At 41.5% G+C, this 17,325-nt stretch overlaps 1 protein-coding gene across 6 annotated transcripts in view; it reads left to right on the top strand.

Moving 5' to 3' along the window:
* Nucleotides 1–17,325, top strand: part of MEIS2 (Meis homeobox 2) — a 218,376-nt gene that overhangs the window by 59,898 nt on the left and 141,153 nt on the right. For all 6 annotated transcript variants that reach the window (XM_025390194.1, XM_025390192.1, XM_025390191.1 and 3 more), the window contains exon 8: nt 6,225–6,370. In XM_025390194.1, the coding sequence (XP_025245979.1) occupies nt 6,225–6,370 (146 nt within the window). The remainder of the gene's footprint in view (nt 1–6,224; nt 6,371–17,325) is intronic.

The raw sequence follows: 17,325 nt of genomic DNA, 5'->3' as shown, positions 1-17,325 counted from the left end.
ACTTCTGGAGAAGAGTTTGCACGTTTCTATTTGAAGCCAACTTGGACCAGGTCTACCTCAGTCCCAACCCCAGGGCCCCAGAACTAATCTGTTCTCTGTGCTTAGACCTTTTCCTGTAGAATCAAACATTGTTTGGATCTGCCATTGATAACAGTGTTCAGACAAGGTGATGCTTTGAAAAGTAAAAGATAATTGACAATGTTAATGTGAGAATACCAGTGGCGGTAGCACTGACTTGAAGTTGCCATGCCTGGACTCCAGTTTGTCCTTCAGCATGTGTAGCTGTGGCATCTTGGGCAAGGATTTAATCTCCTGGCTTCAGTTTCCTCAATGGTAAATGTCAGTTTTGGCGGGGATGGGGTAAGTGGAGGAAGATGGACTAGGACTGTCTTGGTTGTTGCACTGTTTTTCTGATAGGACGAGGAGAAAGAAGGCCACATCTCTGTGGTATCAGACTCATCATAGCACATCATCATTGCTTTTATCATTTTTTCATTCCAAATCATGTGCTTGATATTCAAAATATCGATAGATTGTTGGTTAAATGGAATAAAGTAATATGCCAAACAATGAAGTAGCATCTTTTTGCTGGGATGGTTGATTTTTTTTTTCCTTTCTTTTTGAGATAGGGTCTCACTCCGCTGCCCAGGCGAGAGTACAGTGGTGTAATCACTGCCCACTGCAGCCTCGAACTCTTGGGATCAAGCCGTCCTCCCACCCCAAGCTGCGGTGTTCACCACCATGCCTGGCTCATTTTTTGTAGAGAGAGGGTCTCACTATGTTGCCCAGGTTGGTCTCAAATTCCTGAGCTCTAGCAATCCTCCCAAACAGGCGTCCCAAAGTGCTGGGATTACAGGCATGAGCTACCATGCCAAGCCTGCCTAGGTAGTTTTTGTTGTTGTTGTTGTTGTTGTTGTTGTTTTGAGATGGAGTCTCGCTCTGTCTCCTAGGCTGGAGTACAGTGGCGCGATCTCTGCTCACTGCAAGCTCTGTCGCCTCCCGGGTTCGCACCATTCTCCTGCCTCAGCCTCCAGAGAGGCTGGGATTACAGGCACCTGCCACCGCGCCCGGCTAATTTTTTTTTTGTATTTTTAGTAGAGACGGGGTTTCACCGTGTTCGCCAGGGTGGTCTCGATCTCCTGAACTTGTCATCCGCCCACCTCGGCCTCCCAAAGTGCTGGGATTACAGGCGTGAGCCACCGCGCCCGGCCTAGGTAGTTTTTATGACCATGAATTTTATGAATGAGAATTTTCTTTTCTTTTTTTTAATATTTTTTTAAAAATCTTTTTGTAATCCTAGGTGAAGACCTGGGATTACAGGTGTGCACCACCACATTTGACTGATTTTGGTATTTTTTGTAGAGACGGGGTTTCACTTATCTTGCCCAGGCTGGTCTCGAACTCCTGGGCTCAGGTAATTCACCTACCTCAGCCTCCCAAATTGTTGGGATTACAGGTGTGAGCCACCGCACCCAGTCTTGATAGAATTTAGTATCAATCATCTGAGGATCCTCTCACAGTGTGCCGATGTCCTTCCTTGATTCAGTGGATACCCAGCTATGCATATGGGTACTTGCCTGCACCCAGATGCCGATGGTATCCCAGGATTTAGCTTCCTGCAGTTAGACACTCTCATTATTGCTCTTTTAAGTAGGTGTGTGCTGGAGCTACCCACCAGAGCAGTGTCCTGCTCTGAGCATAATCTGCTCAGCTAAGGAAAGCATGTGTGACTTCCTTGAGAGCATAGGTGTAAATCCAGCTAGAGATGCTCTCAAAATGCTTCAGAGTCTTAAGACAGGAGGAGGACCCAGGGATTCGATTCAGACCTTCAGACAACAACAAAGGAGGACAGCAAACCAAGGGGGTGCTCTCTGTGCTTTATGGCAGTGGTCCTTGAGCTGGAGTGGGCATCAGACCCCCCTGCAGGGATTATTAACAGGGCCCCGCTCCTAGAGTTTCAGATTCAGTGGGTCTCAGCTAAGACTGAGAATTTGCATTTCTCACAATTTTTCAGCTAGTGCCAATGCAAAGAGCCAATGTTCTATAGCTTCTTTCTCTCTGTTTAACGCTTACTACCAGAAGACTAGGATGGGGATTTAGAACACAGTGAATAAGGCCCAGGCCAGATTGCAGTTACTCACCATGAGCGCTAACCTCATTCATGGGAGTAAAGTAGAATTTTAACTACCTACCTGTTCCTGAGGCTGCATCTCATTTCTATTTAGATAATCTAGTCAGTGGCTTCCCAAAGCCAGTTAAAGCACCAGTGGTATGCTGATTGCCTAAGCAAACACGAGGAATTGTCGAAATTACAAATTCCTTTTGCCAGCCCTAGGACATTTTGAATCAGTAGGTCTGGGATGAGGCCTGGGGACCTGTGTTTTTAACAATCTCGTCTGATCATTTAATCCACTTCCCGATCTATCTGTCCACAGGCCTTGAGTCTTCCTTTCCATGGTCACACACAATATGTTTCACTAATGCACATTTATTTACCCAAAACTTAGACTATGCTCTTGGTCAAGGGATTAGCAACCTTTCAAAAGGAGCATGCCCAGTATTTCTTTATGTAGCTCTTCATCATCAGAGGCGTCAGTGCTGGTGGAATGGCCTTTGGTTTAGCTCTGCAGAAAAGCCCTGTGGGTACTGAGCTCTTCAAAGAAGCTCTGTTCCTGGCATGTTTAGAAGTTACTGTGTGCACACAGGTAACTCACTCAGCTGTTCCAAAGGAACAAGACCTTCACCCTTTAGATATATAATGTGTACAGTTGCCCCACCATGGGGGTTGGTAAAAAGTGGGGAGGGCACTTGCAAAAGCTCATTGATCAGCTCAGTCATTTACCCACCCAACTGACAATCACTGGTTATCTGCTCTGAGTCAGGCATGGAGGTATCTTCTCATAATCAAAAGATAAGCCATAAACAGTTCCTGCCCTCAAGGATTCCACAATTTTGAATCCTAACTTCAGATGCTATCTCCTTACCTCATTTGGCACGTGCATTTGTGCTGGTATACATACCTTTTTCCAGCACATAAACTCATTTGGCACATGTGCCAAGGATTGCCAACTATCTTATACACACAACCACACACACACACACACACACAGCCTTAAAAGAAAAAAACACCAATATCCATGTTGAGTTACTAACTCTAGCATCAGCTGCAAGATTTTATTTTAGGTTGCAGTTCACACAGTTGTCTTTCAAAAATTTTCTTTATGCTGTTGTTGGTTCTCTGTGCTGGCGTTGGTCCACAGTCCATTGGAGGAAAAAACAATTGTGTTTATTGTTGTGTTTGGGAGAGGAAAATTCCTCTTTTTATAGAGGTATAAACATATATTAGTTTAAAATTTTGTGTCTAGTATCTAATCATTAATACAAAACTAGACACATTATTGTTTATAATTATTTGTTACACTGGATCTAAATTCAAATATTTTACATTTATATACAACGGGTTGCTTTATATTAAAATTTATGTGATGCTCCTGTCTTCTCCAGTTTAAGTCAGTCATCAAAGGATGCCCAATCTAGCTATATATATATATTTTTTGAGCTAAATATAGTGAATCATATAGTTTGAAGGTGTTACCAGCCCTCATTGCTTTTAAGAAAGAAAAAATGCGCTATGGAAATGCTGTCTCTCATTTTTAAGGTCATTGATTGGGTTAAAAAGGCAAATGAGTTTTTTCGTTGAACTTCCTTCAATTAAGCCATTAACCTTTTAAAATAAGTGCATTCAAAAATCTATCAAAAAAAGCTAAATGAGATTTTAACAAAATCCTGACAATTTCAGCTTAAACATATACACAGAAACCATATGTGCTTAGAAAGAAATATATACACACAGGCATTGTTTACAGAGTGTGTTTTTATATTTGGAAGACATTGAAGGAAGAGCTATTCCATACATACATTATCTGAAATGTACATTCAGATAGCCTACATAGATTTCATATTAACAGACAAAGATATCTTTATCCATGGTAGGTAGACAGACAGACTGACTGACTTCAAACTTGCACTTGCAGTGTGGATTTTTTTCCCTCATCTCCGGGTACTGCTTTTCAAAATCGCCTCAGGCTACAGAACAGCACCTCAGATCCCCAAGGCCCACTGCCTGGCTCCTAATAGCCACTCTCCATCTGTGTCACATGAACAGCTGATGAGATCGCGCCAGTGTCTGTATTTTGGAGAGCACATCCACCCAGGTTAAAATGCTAGGGTTGCCAAGGAGCAGTCAGAAGCCATTAGTGTGGGTGAGAATTTGCCTTGCAGCAGTTCCTTGGCATGGTGGAAAGCGTGTGCACGTGTCCCTGCATGAGCTTGGGTGTGCTTGTATGTGTGTGTGTCTCCTTGTCCAGGCGACACCCTGGTGTACATGGGTGTGCAGGGAGGATGCCAGATGAAAACTAGACTCTATATATCCAGTATTGAAAGAGTCAAACGCCTTTTGTTTCGCTGTCTACTGATTCGTTCTTTGACTATATGGGGTCCCCCCCTTTTATTTTTATCATCACAGAAGGCAAAGAAAAAGAGAACAGCAACTTCGGGGTCATGCTCTAGTGTTTGGGCAGATGGAAGGGAGCTGCTTTGCCTTGGGGCAGGGTGGTTGTAATGAAGTGGCCTGTCAGTCTGTAAATAGTGAGGGTCATCTCTCCCATGTGATGGAGGGGATCGCATTGCAGTGAAAATGGAAATGTCAATAAAATTAATCTGCCAGCTCTTTGCTGTGGCTTTTCTGCTTCTCTGGTCAAAGAAGGTTGAGGGTTTCTTGGCAAGAAAGGAAAAGAACAGGTACAGGGAAGCCCACAGAGCAGACCCAGAAGTTAGAAGGCAAGTGGCCCAGTGGGCGGGATGGCTGTGCTGTAGCACAGTCCGAGAGGAGGGAGCACGTCTGGGAAGGAGCTGGTGGCTCTCTAGTATTCCTCAGAAAGCTACAGAGCATCCAGCTCAGGCTACATTGAGCACAGAGTTTATTGTTTTAGGCTTTCTTGGACAAGGTTTTTACTTAGCATGGGATTTATGGCATTTACTGCTAATGAATGTCTATTCTTAAATTACAAAAACCCCCATCTCAGTGCAATTCCCAGATGTCCTTCCAGGACCCTGGCTTCTTAAACACCAGCAGGGAGCATAAACTCTCCACTTCTCTGTTTTCCTCTTTCGTGTGGCTTCAGGCTAATGATGTGCAAGGAAAACACAGCCATCTAGAAAGCCCCAGTGCTGTCCCCGTATTCTTCATTTATTTTGCATTTGATTATGCCACAAGTCGGATCTTGTTTCTTTCCTTTTTTTAAAGTTATTAGTTCAAATATTAATGTAGGGATATGGCATATATTGCTGCTCTTGATTGATGCCTTCCCCAAAACAGGAAGACGTGCTCGTATGAATTTTAAGAAAGTAGGGGTCCTGCAATGCCTTGCCAGAAGAGTTTTTCAGATACATAATTTAGATGCCCTCCAGGCAGGCTTTCAAGGCATTTTTGCCGGAGGGCAAGAAAAAATAACTATGACTGTTAAAAGTAAATGATTTTTGCTAATGCACAATTAATGCCAGAGAAAAGCACAGAAGAGAAAGATGTTGATAGAAACTTCTGATTAAGTGAGCACCGTACCTTGATGTGTATCTTTTTTTTTTCATGATAATGATCAGTGGTGCAGAGAGCTAAAAAGTTTTCATGTCATGCAAATGCCGAGTGCAGGGTCATATGAGAAGTGCGCGAATGTGCGTGCTTAGGAGGTGACAGCTCTAGGAGGGGCAGAGCAGGCAGTGCGTTATGTGCAATGAACAGTGACACAGTTACTGTCACCTATGCAGGCAGCCTAGAATATATAGACTACAGAACATTTAACTTGATTACCCTACAGTATGTGTTCACTCTGGGCATGGGGATGCGTTTCCACTGAATGGGTTTTCTGATGGCGTTTTCCCACATTGGATTCCATAATTGACAAAGAGCTACTGCACTGTGTCAAGTGCACAATTATAATTGAATTAATGATATGGGCAAGTGTGAGACACACAAAATTAACATTTGAAGAGGCCTGGTTTAATTTTGTCTTTTACATATTTGTGTCTCCAATTATACTTTAATGAAAGAGAATATACCCGCTTAATGGATTTCTTTCAACAAGCTTAGCTGAGCTCATCATTAGCTGCACTTGTGGTTGGCACCCTTGCGATGTTTTCTCTAATGTATTTTTATTTCTTTCTACTAGGGGATGGTTTAGACAACAGTGTAGCTTCACCTGGTACAGGTGACGATGATGATCCGGATAAGGACAAAAAACGCCAGAAGAAAAGAGGCATTTTCCCCAAAGTAGCAACAAATATCATGAGAGCATGGCTCTTCCAGCATCTCACAGTAAGTCAAGATGAAAGAGAAAAAAAAATAGTGTTTGTTGTTTTGCTAGCAAGTTATACGGTCTCACACAGATTTTTTTTTAAACTAAGGTGCCTATTTTCTTATGCTTGAAATCTGATGACTAACAGAGTAGTTAAGTTTTTTTTTTTTTTTAATCAACTATTACCATCCAAAGAACACCCTCTAGAAAGTAGCAGGTTTTTAAGAAGCCGGGAATGGACTTTATTTAAAATGATCTAAGACCCTAAACAGCATATATAAGTAAATTTGTTATTTATGCTAAAAGTGTGAGAGCAACTTCAGATAATGCAAAGCAACCAAGGGAAATGGCTGTAAGGAGCTTACAAATCCATAAACATTGCTGATTACACTATTAACGAAAGCCGTCTCCTCTAGGAGGAAAAAAAAAAAAAAAAAAAGCACCTTGCCACGTGCATGTCCAAGCTCACAGTATCAGGTGCAGCTTTAATTGCTGAAGCAGTTTACAAATATATCATGTATTTATATGACAAATTCAGAAGGGTTATAGGTGCTATAATGCCTTTGTTTGCAAGGTGGACATTAAAGATTCTTTTTTAGCTGCTCAAGTCCATTATCTTAAAAGCTAACCATATTCACTTCTGGAAACGGTTTTACTATGTGCAACATTTTAAAAGTAACAATTTATCTTTATCTTCCTGTTTGCGATCCTTGTATGTGTGGATACATACTGTTGACTCTAAGACTCTCATGACCAAAAAAATACAATATATTTTTACAGAGAAACTAGGCATGCTTATATTTTACTGTTCATTTGGAAATTCTGGGAAACCAGTAAAAATTTCAGAGGATGCTTCTTGCTATAATATTGTTTTCAGGCCATTCATTTAGGCTAATACTTAAAAATAGAGTAACACATTGAAAGCTGAAGGTCTTCTTTGATTATCCAACTTGTGTGTTGCCATGCTGAATGACATTAGTTACAGTGTCATGGGTCCAGGACAAGGTTCCACTTTTATTTATGGTGGTGGTGGCTGATCTGCTCTTCTTGCAGAGCCGCAAAGGGCAAGGGGTGGAGCGGTGGTAGGGAGGGAAAAGTGATAGATTCACATTCCTAAATCGGCCATTTTGATGTAAGGACATTAGTAGCAAACTAAGGTGTATCGATCCGGCCTGTGGTGTCAGGATTAGCTGGGAGAACCAACGAGGCTGCCGTGGTAGTGGTTATTCTTGCCTTGCAGCTATGGCCATTTCAAAGGTCAGGGCCCTGTACTGACTCGGCTCAGAGGAATTAGACAGAACATGCGGTCTCTGGGCTGATTACTTAACCAAAGACAAAATAATGAGTCCTAAGCAAATACTGACTAATTGAAAGGGCTGTAAATCCATTACATATTGGTCAGGGATAATCAGGAGTATTTAATCACTTTTATCTATTCAGGAGCACTGAAGCTGCAACAGCAAAGCCCTGAACCTTGCCATGTGGTTATTATTCTCATCATTATCAAAATTACTTCACAGCTGTTCTTTGCTACATCACCTCAGCTGGAGATTTACTAACCTGTAAAATGTTTTTAATTTGGAAGTCGAGTGAGTGTGAGGGGAGGGGTTGGTTTGGTTAGAGTAGCAACTAAGAAAGGCAGTGTAGCTGCGGATGACAGGCCAGCTGCCTTCTCCTGACCAGCTCACCTGTTTGGTTCGCTCCCTCTGTCTTCCTCCATTGGTCTTTCTTGGTCGAAAATAAACACTTCAACAGCTGCTTTCCAAGCAAACAGCTACGTGTGTTTTCAACCTCTCTGTCATCAAAACCCATGTCAGAGAACAGTAGAACCTTAGAGAATGCAGCTGCTCTGTTTATAGATGAGGAAACAGAGACTCAGAAAGGGGAGTTACTAGCTGAAGGTCAAGCTGAGACAAGGACCCAAGCCTTCCAAGCCGCCAACTCTGCGATTTTTCCACATTACAATGACTTTGCCAAAATGACGATCACCTTTACCAGTTGCATAGAGATCTCACAGTCTCCACCATCAATACGGTCAGTCACAGGGGAGAAATACGGAGAAGGCAAGTGCTGTTTTCTTTTCTTGTTTTGAAAGCTCCGTGCTACCCTAACCTTTCCAAATATAGAAAGCCTTACACCTGTGTTTCATGAGTTGAATCTCACGTGGGGAGTGTCAGCAGCCCTTGATGCCTTATCTCCCACCTCCCTGGCCGGGACAGCACCCAGCAGGCACCATGGCCACAGACTGAGAGTTGTGGGTGGCCGGTTATTTCTGGGCACTTGTTGTAACTCTGCTGTGCTGCGAACCAACGGTAAGGGCTTGTACTCACCTCGAGAGTGCTTTCATCTGGTTGAATGTATGCAAGGCTTTCTGCAGAATTCTCTGTCCAACTCTAATTTTTAATGACTGCCTGTCCTCGGGTGGGGAGAGAGGACTCAAATAGCCTAAGCTGGGGGAGTTGGGAAGTCTGCATTCACGCTCCGTGATCCTCTGTACTGGCTGAACCTCAGTTAAGTCCATTCAGTTCCCTGGACCTTCTGTTTCCCCGTTTTTCAAATGAGAGGGACGCGTTGCAGGATGGATCACCTCCTTTCCCATGCTCCTGGCTTTTGGTTCTGCTCAAGGACATTTAGTCAGAGCAATGCCCTGTCCCAGCCTCGTGGGTCATTCTTTCCTCTCTTTTCCCCTTTCTCGTTGCTTTTGCTTTTCACTAAGTGCTTTATTTCTCTCCTGACCTTCACAACATGCCCCTTTCATTACTTTCTCCCACTGGCTTTGTCTCCCATCTTTCTCTCGGTGCCGCTCCCCTGCCTTTTCTGCACCTCCCTGGTAGCTGTAGGAAATTCTCCTCTGCTTGCTCTTTGAAAATGTTTTCCTTCTTCATCCACACTTCACCCCACTGCAGAGAAGAGGTTCAGTAACTTTGATGAGAATGGTCCTGTAAAACTTTTACTTTCCAATCTTTAATGAGCTGAAAGATTTACTCAGCTGTAATTCTGAGCTCAGAAACCAAGAATAGAGACCCCTAACTAGCGACATGTTAATTTAGATTTCTTTTCTTACATGCACTAACAGGCATGAGGAAGTCCTTGGAACTGGAGATGCCCCACTATATTTTTCTGTCATTTAATTAATTTCAACTTTCAAAGTGAAATGTTGGCTCTAGCTCCCTGAAAGTAGATGCAGTCTAAATTATTATTTCATGTAAATTTCTTTACAAGTGCATGATTCAATATGCATTTCTCCATTATTAGTCTCTTTAACATTATTTCAAACTGGTTTGTTCCCTTTTGTGCAGTGTGACCTGTTCTTGTATTACAATAATCCCCGATGTACCCTTTTTTCTTTCTTTTTTAAAAAAGAAGCTAATTGAATTATCTCATTATTTTAATTTGTTAGGCAAATGTATTTTGCATCTCAGGATGTGTTCTTAAAGAAGGGGGCTGCTGAGGCTTTGCCCCCTGAATGGGCCATTGGCCCATTTTGACATTCATGCATTCATTAACTAGCAGAACATAAAAGAACTCTGGTTGTATTTTTTTTCCCAAACACCCAACCAGCGTGGAGCAACTTTTCCCAATAAGCCACAGGGGTCTTTCTACATATGTTCTCAACTGCAAGCTATTGTCACCTATTCTGAATACCTCAAAAGGCCCAGAGGTGGAAAAAAACCTACCTCCACAAAGGCCAACTGTAGCAATTGTGAAGTCTTAGTCTCAATATGACAAAAATCATTCACCCTCAGTTTTCTTGCAAGAACAAGTTCCACTCCAACTGTAACAGTTCAAACAATCTCTCAAATTCCTTTGCACCACCAGCTTTAGGGGAAAAGGTAACAAACTTGCACTAATTGATTACGCTGAGGAAAATATTTAAACAAAGTCCAAAGTGGCATTTAAAAAAATCGAGTGATTTGATAAACGGTTTCCATAGTCAGAATTAAGCATTCTGAATTTGCTTCATCTGGGGCTAAATATTCATAATTAGCCTCAAATTTTTAGTTTCTAACTATCTATTTTCAAAATGCCCCTTAGAAAAATCCCCTCTAAAAAAGTTCACAATAATTTTAACAAAATAAATCTGTCTGTCTATATATTTTTAGAAATTCAACTAGCAAAAAACTTTGTGTATACCATTACCCTCTTCCGTTGGTTGATGGCTCTGCCCAACTTCTCAAGCTAAGAAATTCCGTGAAGATTGAAGAAAGAATCTCTTGGAAATGTGTGTGCCTTTGCTGGAAAGTACCCAATGGCAAAACGAACAAACAAACAGACAAAAACTTAGGGAAATCCTAGAGAAGTACATTCCTTTTGCTAGCACATGGAGATTATGATATCATAAAAGTAAGCCTGCCATTACAACTGTTTTTATTTGACTTCAAAGATAAAGAAAGAAACAGCAAGCAATAATACCCAGGCTGACGGTTTATTCATAACCATGAAAAAACTCCTCCACGCCAAGAAGCCCTTAGTGTGCTCAATTAGGCCCTTGGGCACCTCCACTTGCCACCTTCAAGAGCTCCTCCAGTTGTGCTGCAAATAATATATTTGATCATGGAATAGAAACAGGAAGTGCTCACATACAAAGACACTGCTTGCTCATACCAATTTCTGGCTGAAGGTCTTCTTATTTGAAAACATAGGGATAAAGCTCACACTTAGGAGATGTGGGACTTCTTTCAAAGATGTGTGTGACAGAATCAGAAGCAAATTTTACTTTTAAAAGTGACATAAGCCGAGGCAGGAGGATCGCTTGGGGCTAGGAGTTTGACACCAGCCTGGGCAACATAATGAGATCCCATCTCTACAAACCAATAAAAATTTAGCCGGGTGTGGTGCACCCATGCCTGTGGTCCCCGCTACTCAGAAGGCCAAGGTGGGAAGATCATTTGAGCCCAGGAGTTTGAGGTTGCAGTGAGCTAGGATGGAACCACTGCACTCCAGCGTAAGCAACAGAATGAAACCCAGCCACAAAAAAAAAAAAAAAGTGATATAATATTATGTATGCAGCCGCCTTGAAACTACAGATTCTAAAACCTCTGCCTTTCGTTCATGACAAAGATATGTCCCCTCTTCATACCTCCGGGGGTTGGGGAGACGGATGAAGCCCACCTCTCAGGTGTTTACTCATTTTACTGCTTGCCTATTACAATCTGTCTTATGGGATTTTGTAAAGGCCTGGGTTTGGTAATAAAAATGGGCTGTAAAGGATATCATCCTACAGAGACAGTGCACCCAAGTTATAAGTATATTCAGTTCCATGTTATGGTAGAGGAACCTGTCTCTCCACTGAATTCATCAAGACCATATGACAGTAAACTTAGTCATCTTAAATTTGTTATTGTAATGTACACACACACATGCAAAGGAGGAGGGAAAGAGGGAGGGAGAAAGAGAAACAGAGAGACTTAAGACTATTTTGCCCTTTGACTAGTTCTCTTTATCTTGTGCAGATCCAGATGGCTTCTTTCTTAAATGAGGCAGTCCAGTGTCGAGGTTAAGAGCACAGGGCCTGGAATCTGCAACACAGTAGATTTTTGATCTTGAGCCATTACCCTCTCTGAGCCTCATTTTTCATATCCGTAGAGGAAGAATAATTCTAGTTCCACCTAGTAGGGTTATTTTAAGGATTAAGTGAAATAATGTAAAGTGCTCAGCCCTGTGTCTGATTCATATAATAAGTACATAATATAAAGTAACTATAATTCTTATTTTATTCCAGTTAAATGGCTAGCAAAAGGCTTTGGCCAATGGACCTGGACATCCAAAGTTACCACATTTGTTCCTGGGATTGTAGCAATGGAGAGACCGGGTTTTGCCAAACAGATCCCAAATATGGCCAGTGCAGTGGCTTGTGCCTGTAACCCCAGCACTTTGGGAGGCTGAGGTGGGAGGAATGCCTGAAGCTCAGGAGTTTGAGACCAGCCTAGACAACATAGCAGTACCCCATCTCTATAATTTTTTTTTAATTTCTGGGCATGGTGGTGCATGCCTGTGGTCCTGGCTGCTTGGGAGTATGAGGTGGTAGGATCACCTGAGCCCAGGAGTTAAAGGCTGCATGGAGCCATGATCATGGCACTGCACTCCAGGCTGGGTGACAAAGTGAGACCCTGTCTCAAAGAAAAAAAAATAATAATAATATCCAGGCTGGGGGTGGTGGCTCACGCCTGTAATCCTAGCACTTTGGGAGGCCAAGGAGGGTGGACTGCTTAAGGCCAGGAGTTCAAGACCAGCCTGGGCAACATGGTGAAACCTCATCTCTACTAAAAATACAAAAATTAGCCAGGTGTGTTGGCATGCGCCTATAGTCCCAGCTACTGGGGAGGCTGAGGTACAAGAATTGCTTGAGCCTGGGAGGCAGAGGTTGCAGTGAGTGGAGATCATGCCACTGTACTCCAGCCTGAAAAAAGAAAAAAAAACTGAAATACCCCTCAGCAGGAGAGAACACGCTCTACATTCTGCTTTTCGAAATCCATGTTAACATTCGGTGGCTGCTTGTTGAAGCTAGGTGATAGCATCAGAGAGTCCTGGTGTCAGTGAAAGCCAGAGCATCCTAGTGAGCCTTCAGGGATGGGGTGGAAGGTGGAGAAGAAACGGGCTATGGAGTAGTTCAGAATGTCTCCAGTGGGGCTACTTTTGGGAGAGAAAGCTCTCTTTCACCATTTGTCTTCCAGGATACGAACAGACTATAGAGTTGCCATCTTGCTTAGAGTGTGAAAGTCTGGGCTGTCTGCAAGATAGCATGTTATGCTTTTTATTATTTTTTGTTGATTGACTGATTGATTGTAGAGATGGCATCTTGCTATGTTGCCCAGGCTGGTCTTGAACTTGTGGCCTCAACTGGTCTTCCCACCTCAGCCTCCCAAAGTGCTGGGATTATAGGTGCTATAGGTGCAAGCCACAGCACTTGGCCATGATAATGGTTTATAAAAAAGGGATCACCAACTGTGAAGTTAGAAGCCTTAGGTGTGAACCCTGTGATATCATTCAACCTCTCTGAACCTATTTCTTACCATCAAAATGAAAGTTATCTGCCCGCCTTAGCTGACTGGGTTGCTGTGTGGGTCAAATGATGTAGTCAGTTTATAAACTGTAATGTGCTGCACAAATGTCAGGTATTCTGGTCTTCTGGTTGTGTGCTTGGCTTTCCAGCTGCTTGAGACCGCTCGGATCTTATGTAATCACCAAGGGTTAGAGGTAGAGTGCTGCCCACCTCTTTCATCCTCCACCCCCAATTTCTCCACTTGTCCATTTCCACAAATGTATCCCTGGAGACACTGTGATCATTTCTATCATTAGACATCTTTTAAGGATCTTGGATGGTTAATTGAATCAGTATTTCATGGACATTAGTTATTTCTGCTTAGAAATTAGGGCCTTCATGATTCTGAGACTGGTCTACATAATACAGATAGCTATGAGCCCAATGAATACCAAATAGGAAATGTGGACCTTAGTTATACAGTAAGAGATGGTCTTTCTCATATTCAGAGCTGCAAATGTTCACATGCATACAAGTGAGGCACCTAAGAAATACTTACGTGGAAATGCACATGCAGAACACACAGCTGAAAGCACCAGCAGAGAGAGCTTCCCACAAACATGCAGCATAGTGGGGCCGCCCCTAGCCTTAGCCTTTGCATTGTTTTCCTGCTTGCCAGGAGAAAACATCTGTGAATTATTTGAATGGAATCTTATACTAGAGATCGTCTGAACTGGTGTCATCTCTGTTTAATTTCAGGAAATGATGTCACAATGCATTAAACAACAATGCTGGGTGAATTTATTTTCCCGTGGACATGCTGTCCTAAGCATTCCTCTTCTTTTGCAATGTTTCCAATTAACTGTAAGCTTGAGTGTTCTTCCTATTTCATAATAATTTTCAGGGGTGGGGATGGGAGATAGGGGTGGGCAGAAGGGTAATTTCAGAGGTTGCTGAGGTTCAGAGCTAATGGCACATCCATCATGTCCTTATTGGGATGGGAGAGTGCTGAGCGCTGGAGCTGTGATCACCAGTGGCAACCTACAACAGTGTTGGTTAGTTTTAAAGAATGTCTAAAGATGAAAGCTTGAGTGTTCTGATGCTGGCTGTCCAAAGAGCCACCAGATAATTTTAATAGTGACCTGCATACTGTAGCTTCTGCCTTTATCAAAGTTTCTCTGCACTTCCTTCTTCAGTAAAGAATAGAGGACATAAGTCAATTCTGTGTGCCATCTGTTGTCGTTTTTACAATTTCTCAAATTAAAGAGACAGGCCAAAAATTTAATGTTGTGTTGGATCCTAGAAGCTCCTCTAGAAGAAAGAAAATTGCAACTGAATTTACTTTGTCTCTCTTGAGGGGGAAAAATTGCATATTGCTATGTCATAACCTTTTACTCGTAGTCCCAATTTGGTGTTTTGAATTGGATTATGAGGGCTTCTGCGTGGAAAGAGTGATGTGTTTGGGATTCAGCAGCCTTTGTTCACATGGTCCTGAGTGACACGGTGGTAAAGTCCCCGGAACAGTGGTGGTGCAATGGCTTTTCATGGGGGTCATGAAATGCATAGTCTCCTCCTCAATGCAAAAACATTTTAAGACATGTCAAGACATTTCAAAGTACATCAGACAATCCTGTTTAAAAAGAGGTTCACCTCAGATAGACTGAGAAACTTACCTCCCAGATTATGAGCTACTAACTGACAGATACATTTTAAAAATAGGTAATTGATAGGCAGAACACAGAGTTTTTAGTGCAGCCAAACTACTCTGGATGATACTATGATAGTGGATACGTGTCATTATACATTTGTCCAAACCCACAGAATGTACAACACCAAGAGTGAACCCTAATGGACTCTGGGTGATTATGATGTGTCAATGTAGGTTCATCAGTTGTTACAAATGTACTACTCCAGTAGAGGGTGTTGATAATGGGGAGGCTATACATGTGTGGGGCCAGGGATTTATGGGAAATCTCTGTACCTTCCTCTCAGTTTTGCTATGAATCTAAAACTGGTCTAAAAAAATAAAGTCTACTTAAAAAAAAGGAATTGAATGAAAAGATTGAAGAATGAAAAGCTTATTAAATGACCGTCAAAAAGAAACCAAAATAATTATTAGCTCAAAGTTGAGCACTCAGTTTCATAAAATATCACTCGAAGTATAATTGTTTAAAAATATGTTAAAGAATTCAAGGAGATGGGGAATTGAGGACCCTTGAATAAAGGAACATAGAAGGCATGTGCATATTGAATATTCAGCTATTTAAAAACTCCAAGAATAGAGTGCCATTAAATGCTATTTAGTGAAATCCCTGAATATTCATTCAGATCATAGAGAAAATTTCCATTTCTTCGTTCCACATGACCACAGTTTGCAAGTATATTCCATGGAGAAGTGGAGTGATTGGGAATTACAGGGTAAGTTGACTGGGTTATGAGAATACTGACTGTCCCTCAGCTTTGCTGCAGGATAGGGTCATCAGATGACCTTAACGTTCAAGACTAATTTCGATTTTAGAGAGTGTTACTGCACAGATTTCAGAGGACTCCTGGAAATGTCCTGCCTTCTCCAGGCTGTAGTCTGTTTTTGCAATTTGGAACAGATTATGAAGTGTAAAGATAATATCCAGCCCCATTTCTCCTGTTAAGAAATAGTGACTTGGGTAGGAAGCATTAGGTTGGTTGAATGGAATTTGCCTTCTTCCATTTATGTGCTGTGTGCCACTTTCCAAATTGATTGGCAGCAGTTGTTTACAGTATGCAGAATAGTCACTGGCACCCTTTAAAGGTGTATTATCCTCTTAAAACATAATAGTCATGCCATTTTCATGCTTTTACATTTGCTATTCATATTCTGAACTGCCAAGTCCCAAATCTGCCAGAACTAATTTAAGTTGTTTTTATCTAATAGTGGATAAGTTGTCAAGTCACAATATAATGGCAGATAATTTTTCTTAAACTATAGTTTTACTTCTTGGTTATAATAGATAACATGAATATTTGTTGAATCTGACTTGATTGTCCACACACAAAAAACAACTCAACTCAAGAGATATTGTCGTGGGATTCTGCAATGACAAGAAATGAAGAGAGTATTATTATCTAGTTATTCTGAGCATTATAGAAAATTAACATGGGCCACTAATTAGTTTCCTTCCAGCCACCACTCTCCCACCGCCAAATTTGCTGATACCTGATTTGCCTGACATAGCCAGATAATGAAGTTCTCCTCTTGTTAATCCCAGCATCAAATCTTATTGCTGCTGTTAATTTAAATACCTCCGTTATCACATTATAATATAACTGTCTAGATTTTATTTTACTTCTTGCATCATACTCCTGCAATCACAAATATTCCAGAATTAATTTTGTCTTGGAAGTATTTGGCAATTCTGTAATAATTTAGAAAAGTATATTCCCATGACTCAGGCCACACTACAATTGGAAAATGGCTTTTTTCTTACCCAGAGTACATGGTGTGATCCCATCGTATGCTGACAAAAAACAACCCTAGTGTACCGGGGTGGTGCTACACTAGTCTTTTAAAAGGAAAAAGGCTTTTATCGATAGAAAAGATGAATGCTGGATTATTGCCTGTAGATTTGGTGACACATTGGAACTCTCTATAAAAGCAACCTTATTTTTTTCCCCATGGTGAAAAGTTATAGGTTCCATTTCAGTGTTTCAAGATACCTGCAGGCAGCTCATGAGTTGCTATACTTGTTTTAAACCCTTCCTCACAGTGATTTTTTTAAAAAAGTAGTAAGAGAACATGGGAACAGGGGGTCATTATTATTCAATTATAGGCTCAGTTTTTCTGTTAGTTTCTGGGAAGCCATAAATTTAGAACTGTGTAGCAAAATCTCATGGATTACCTGATGGCACTTTGATAAAAACCGCTCTTAGAGCTCAGTCCTGAAGGTTTTATGTTTTCTAGTGAAACACTTAAGTGTAATTAAATATGATCATGTGAAAAGGCATTAGTTTTTAATA

The sequence above is a fragment of the Theropithecus gelada genome, chromosome 7a, assembly GCF_003255815.1.
Source record: "Theropithecus gelada isolate Dixy chromosome 7a, Tgel_1.0, whole genome shotgun sequence".
NCBI lineage: Eukaryota > Metazoa > Chordata > Mammalia > Primates > Cercopithecidae > Theropithecus > Theropithecus gelada.
The sequence above is the reverse complement of the archived record's forward strand: the minus strand, read 5'-3'. Positions and strand labels throughout refer to the sequence as shown.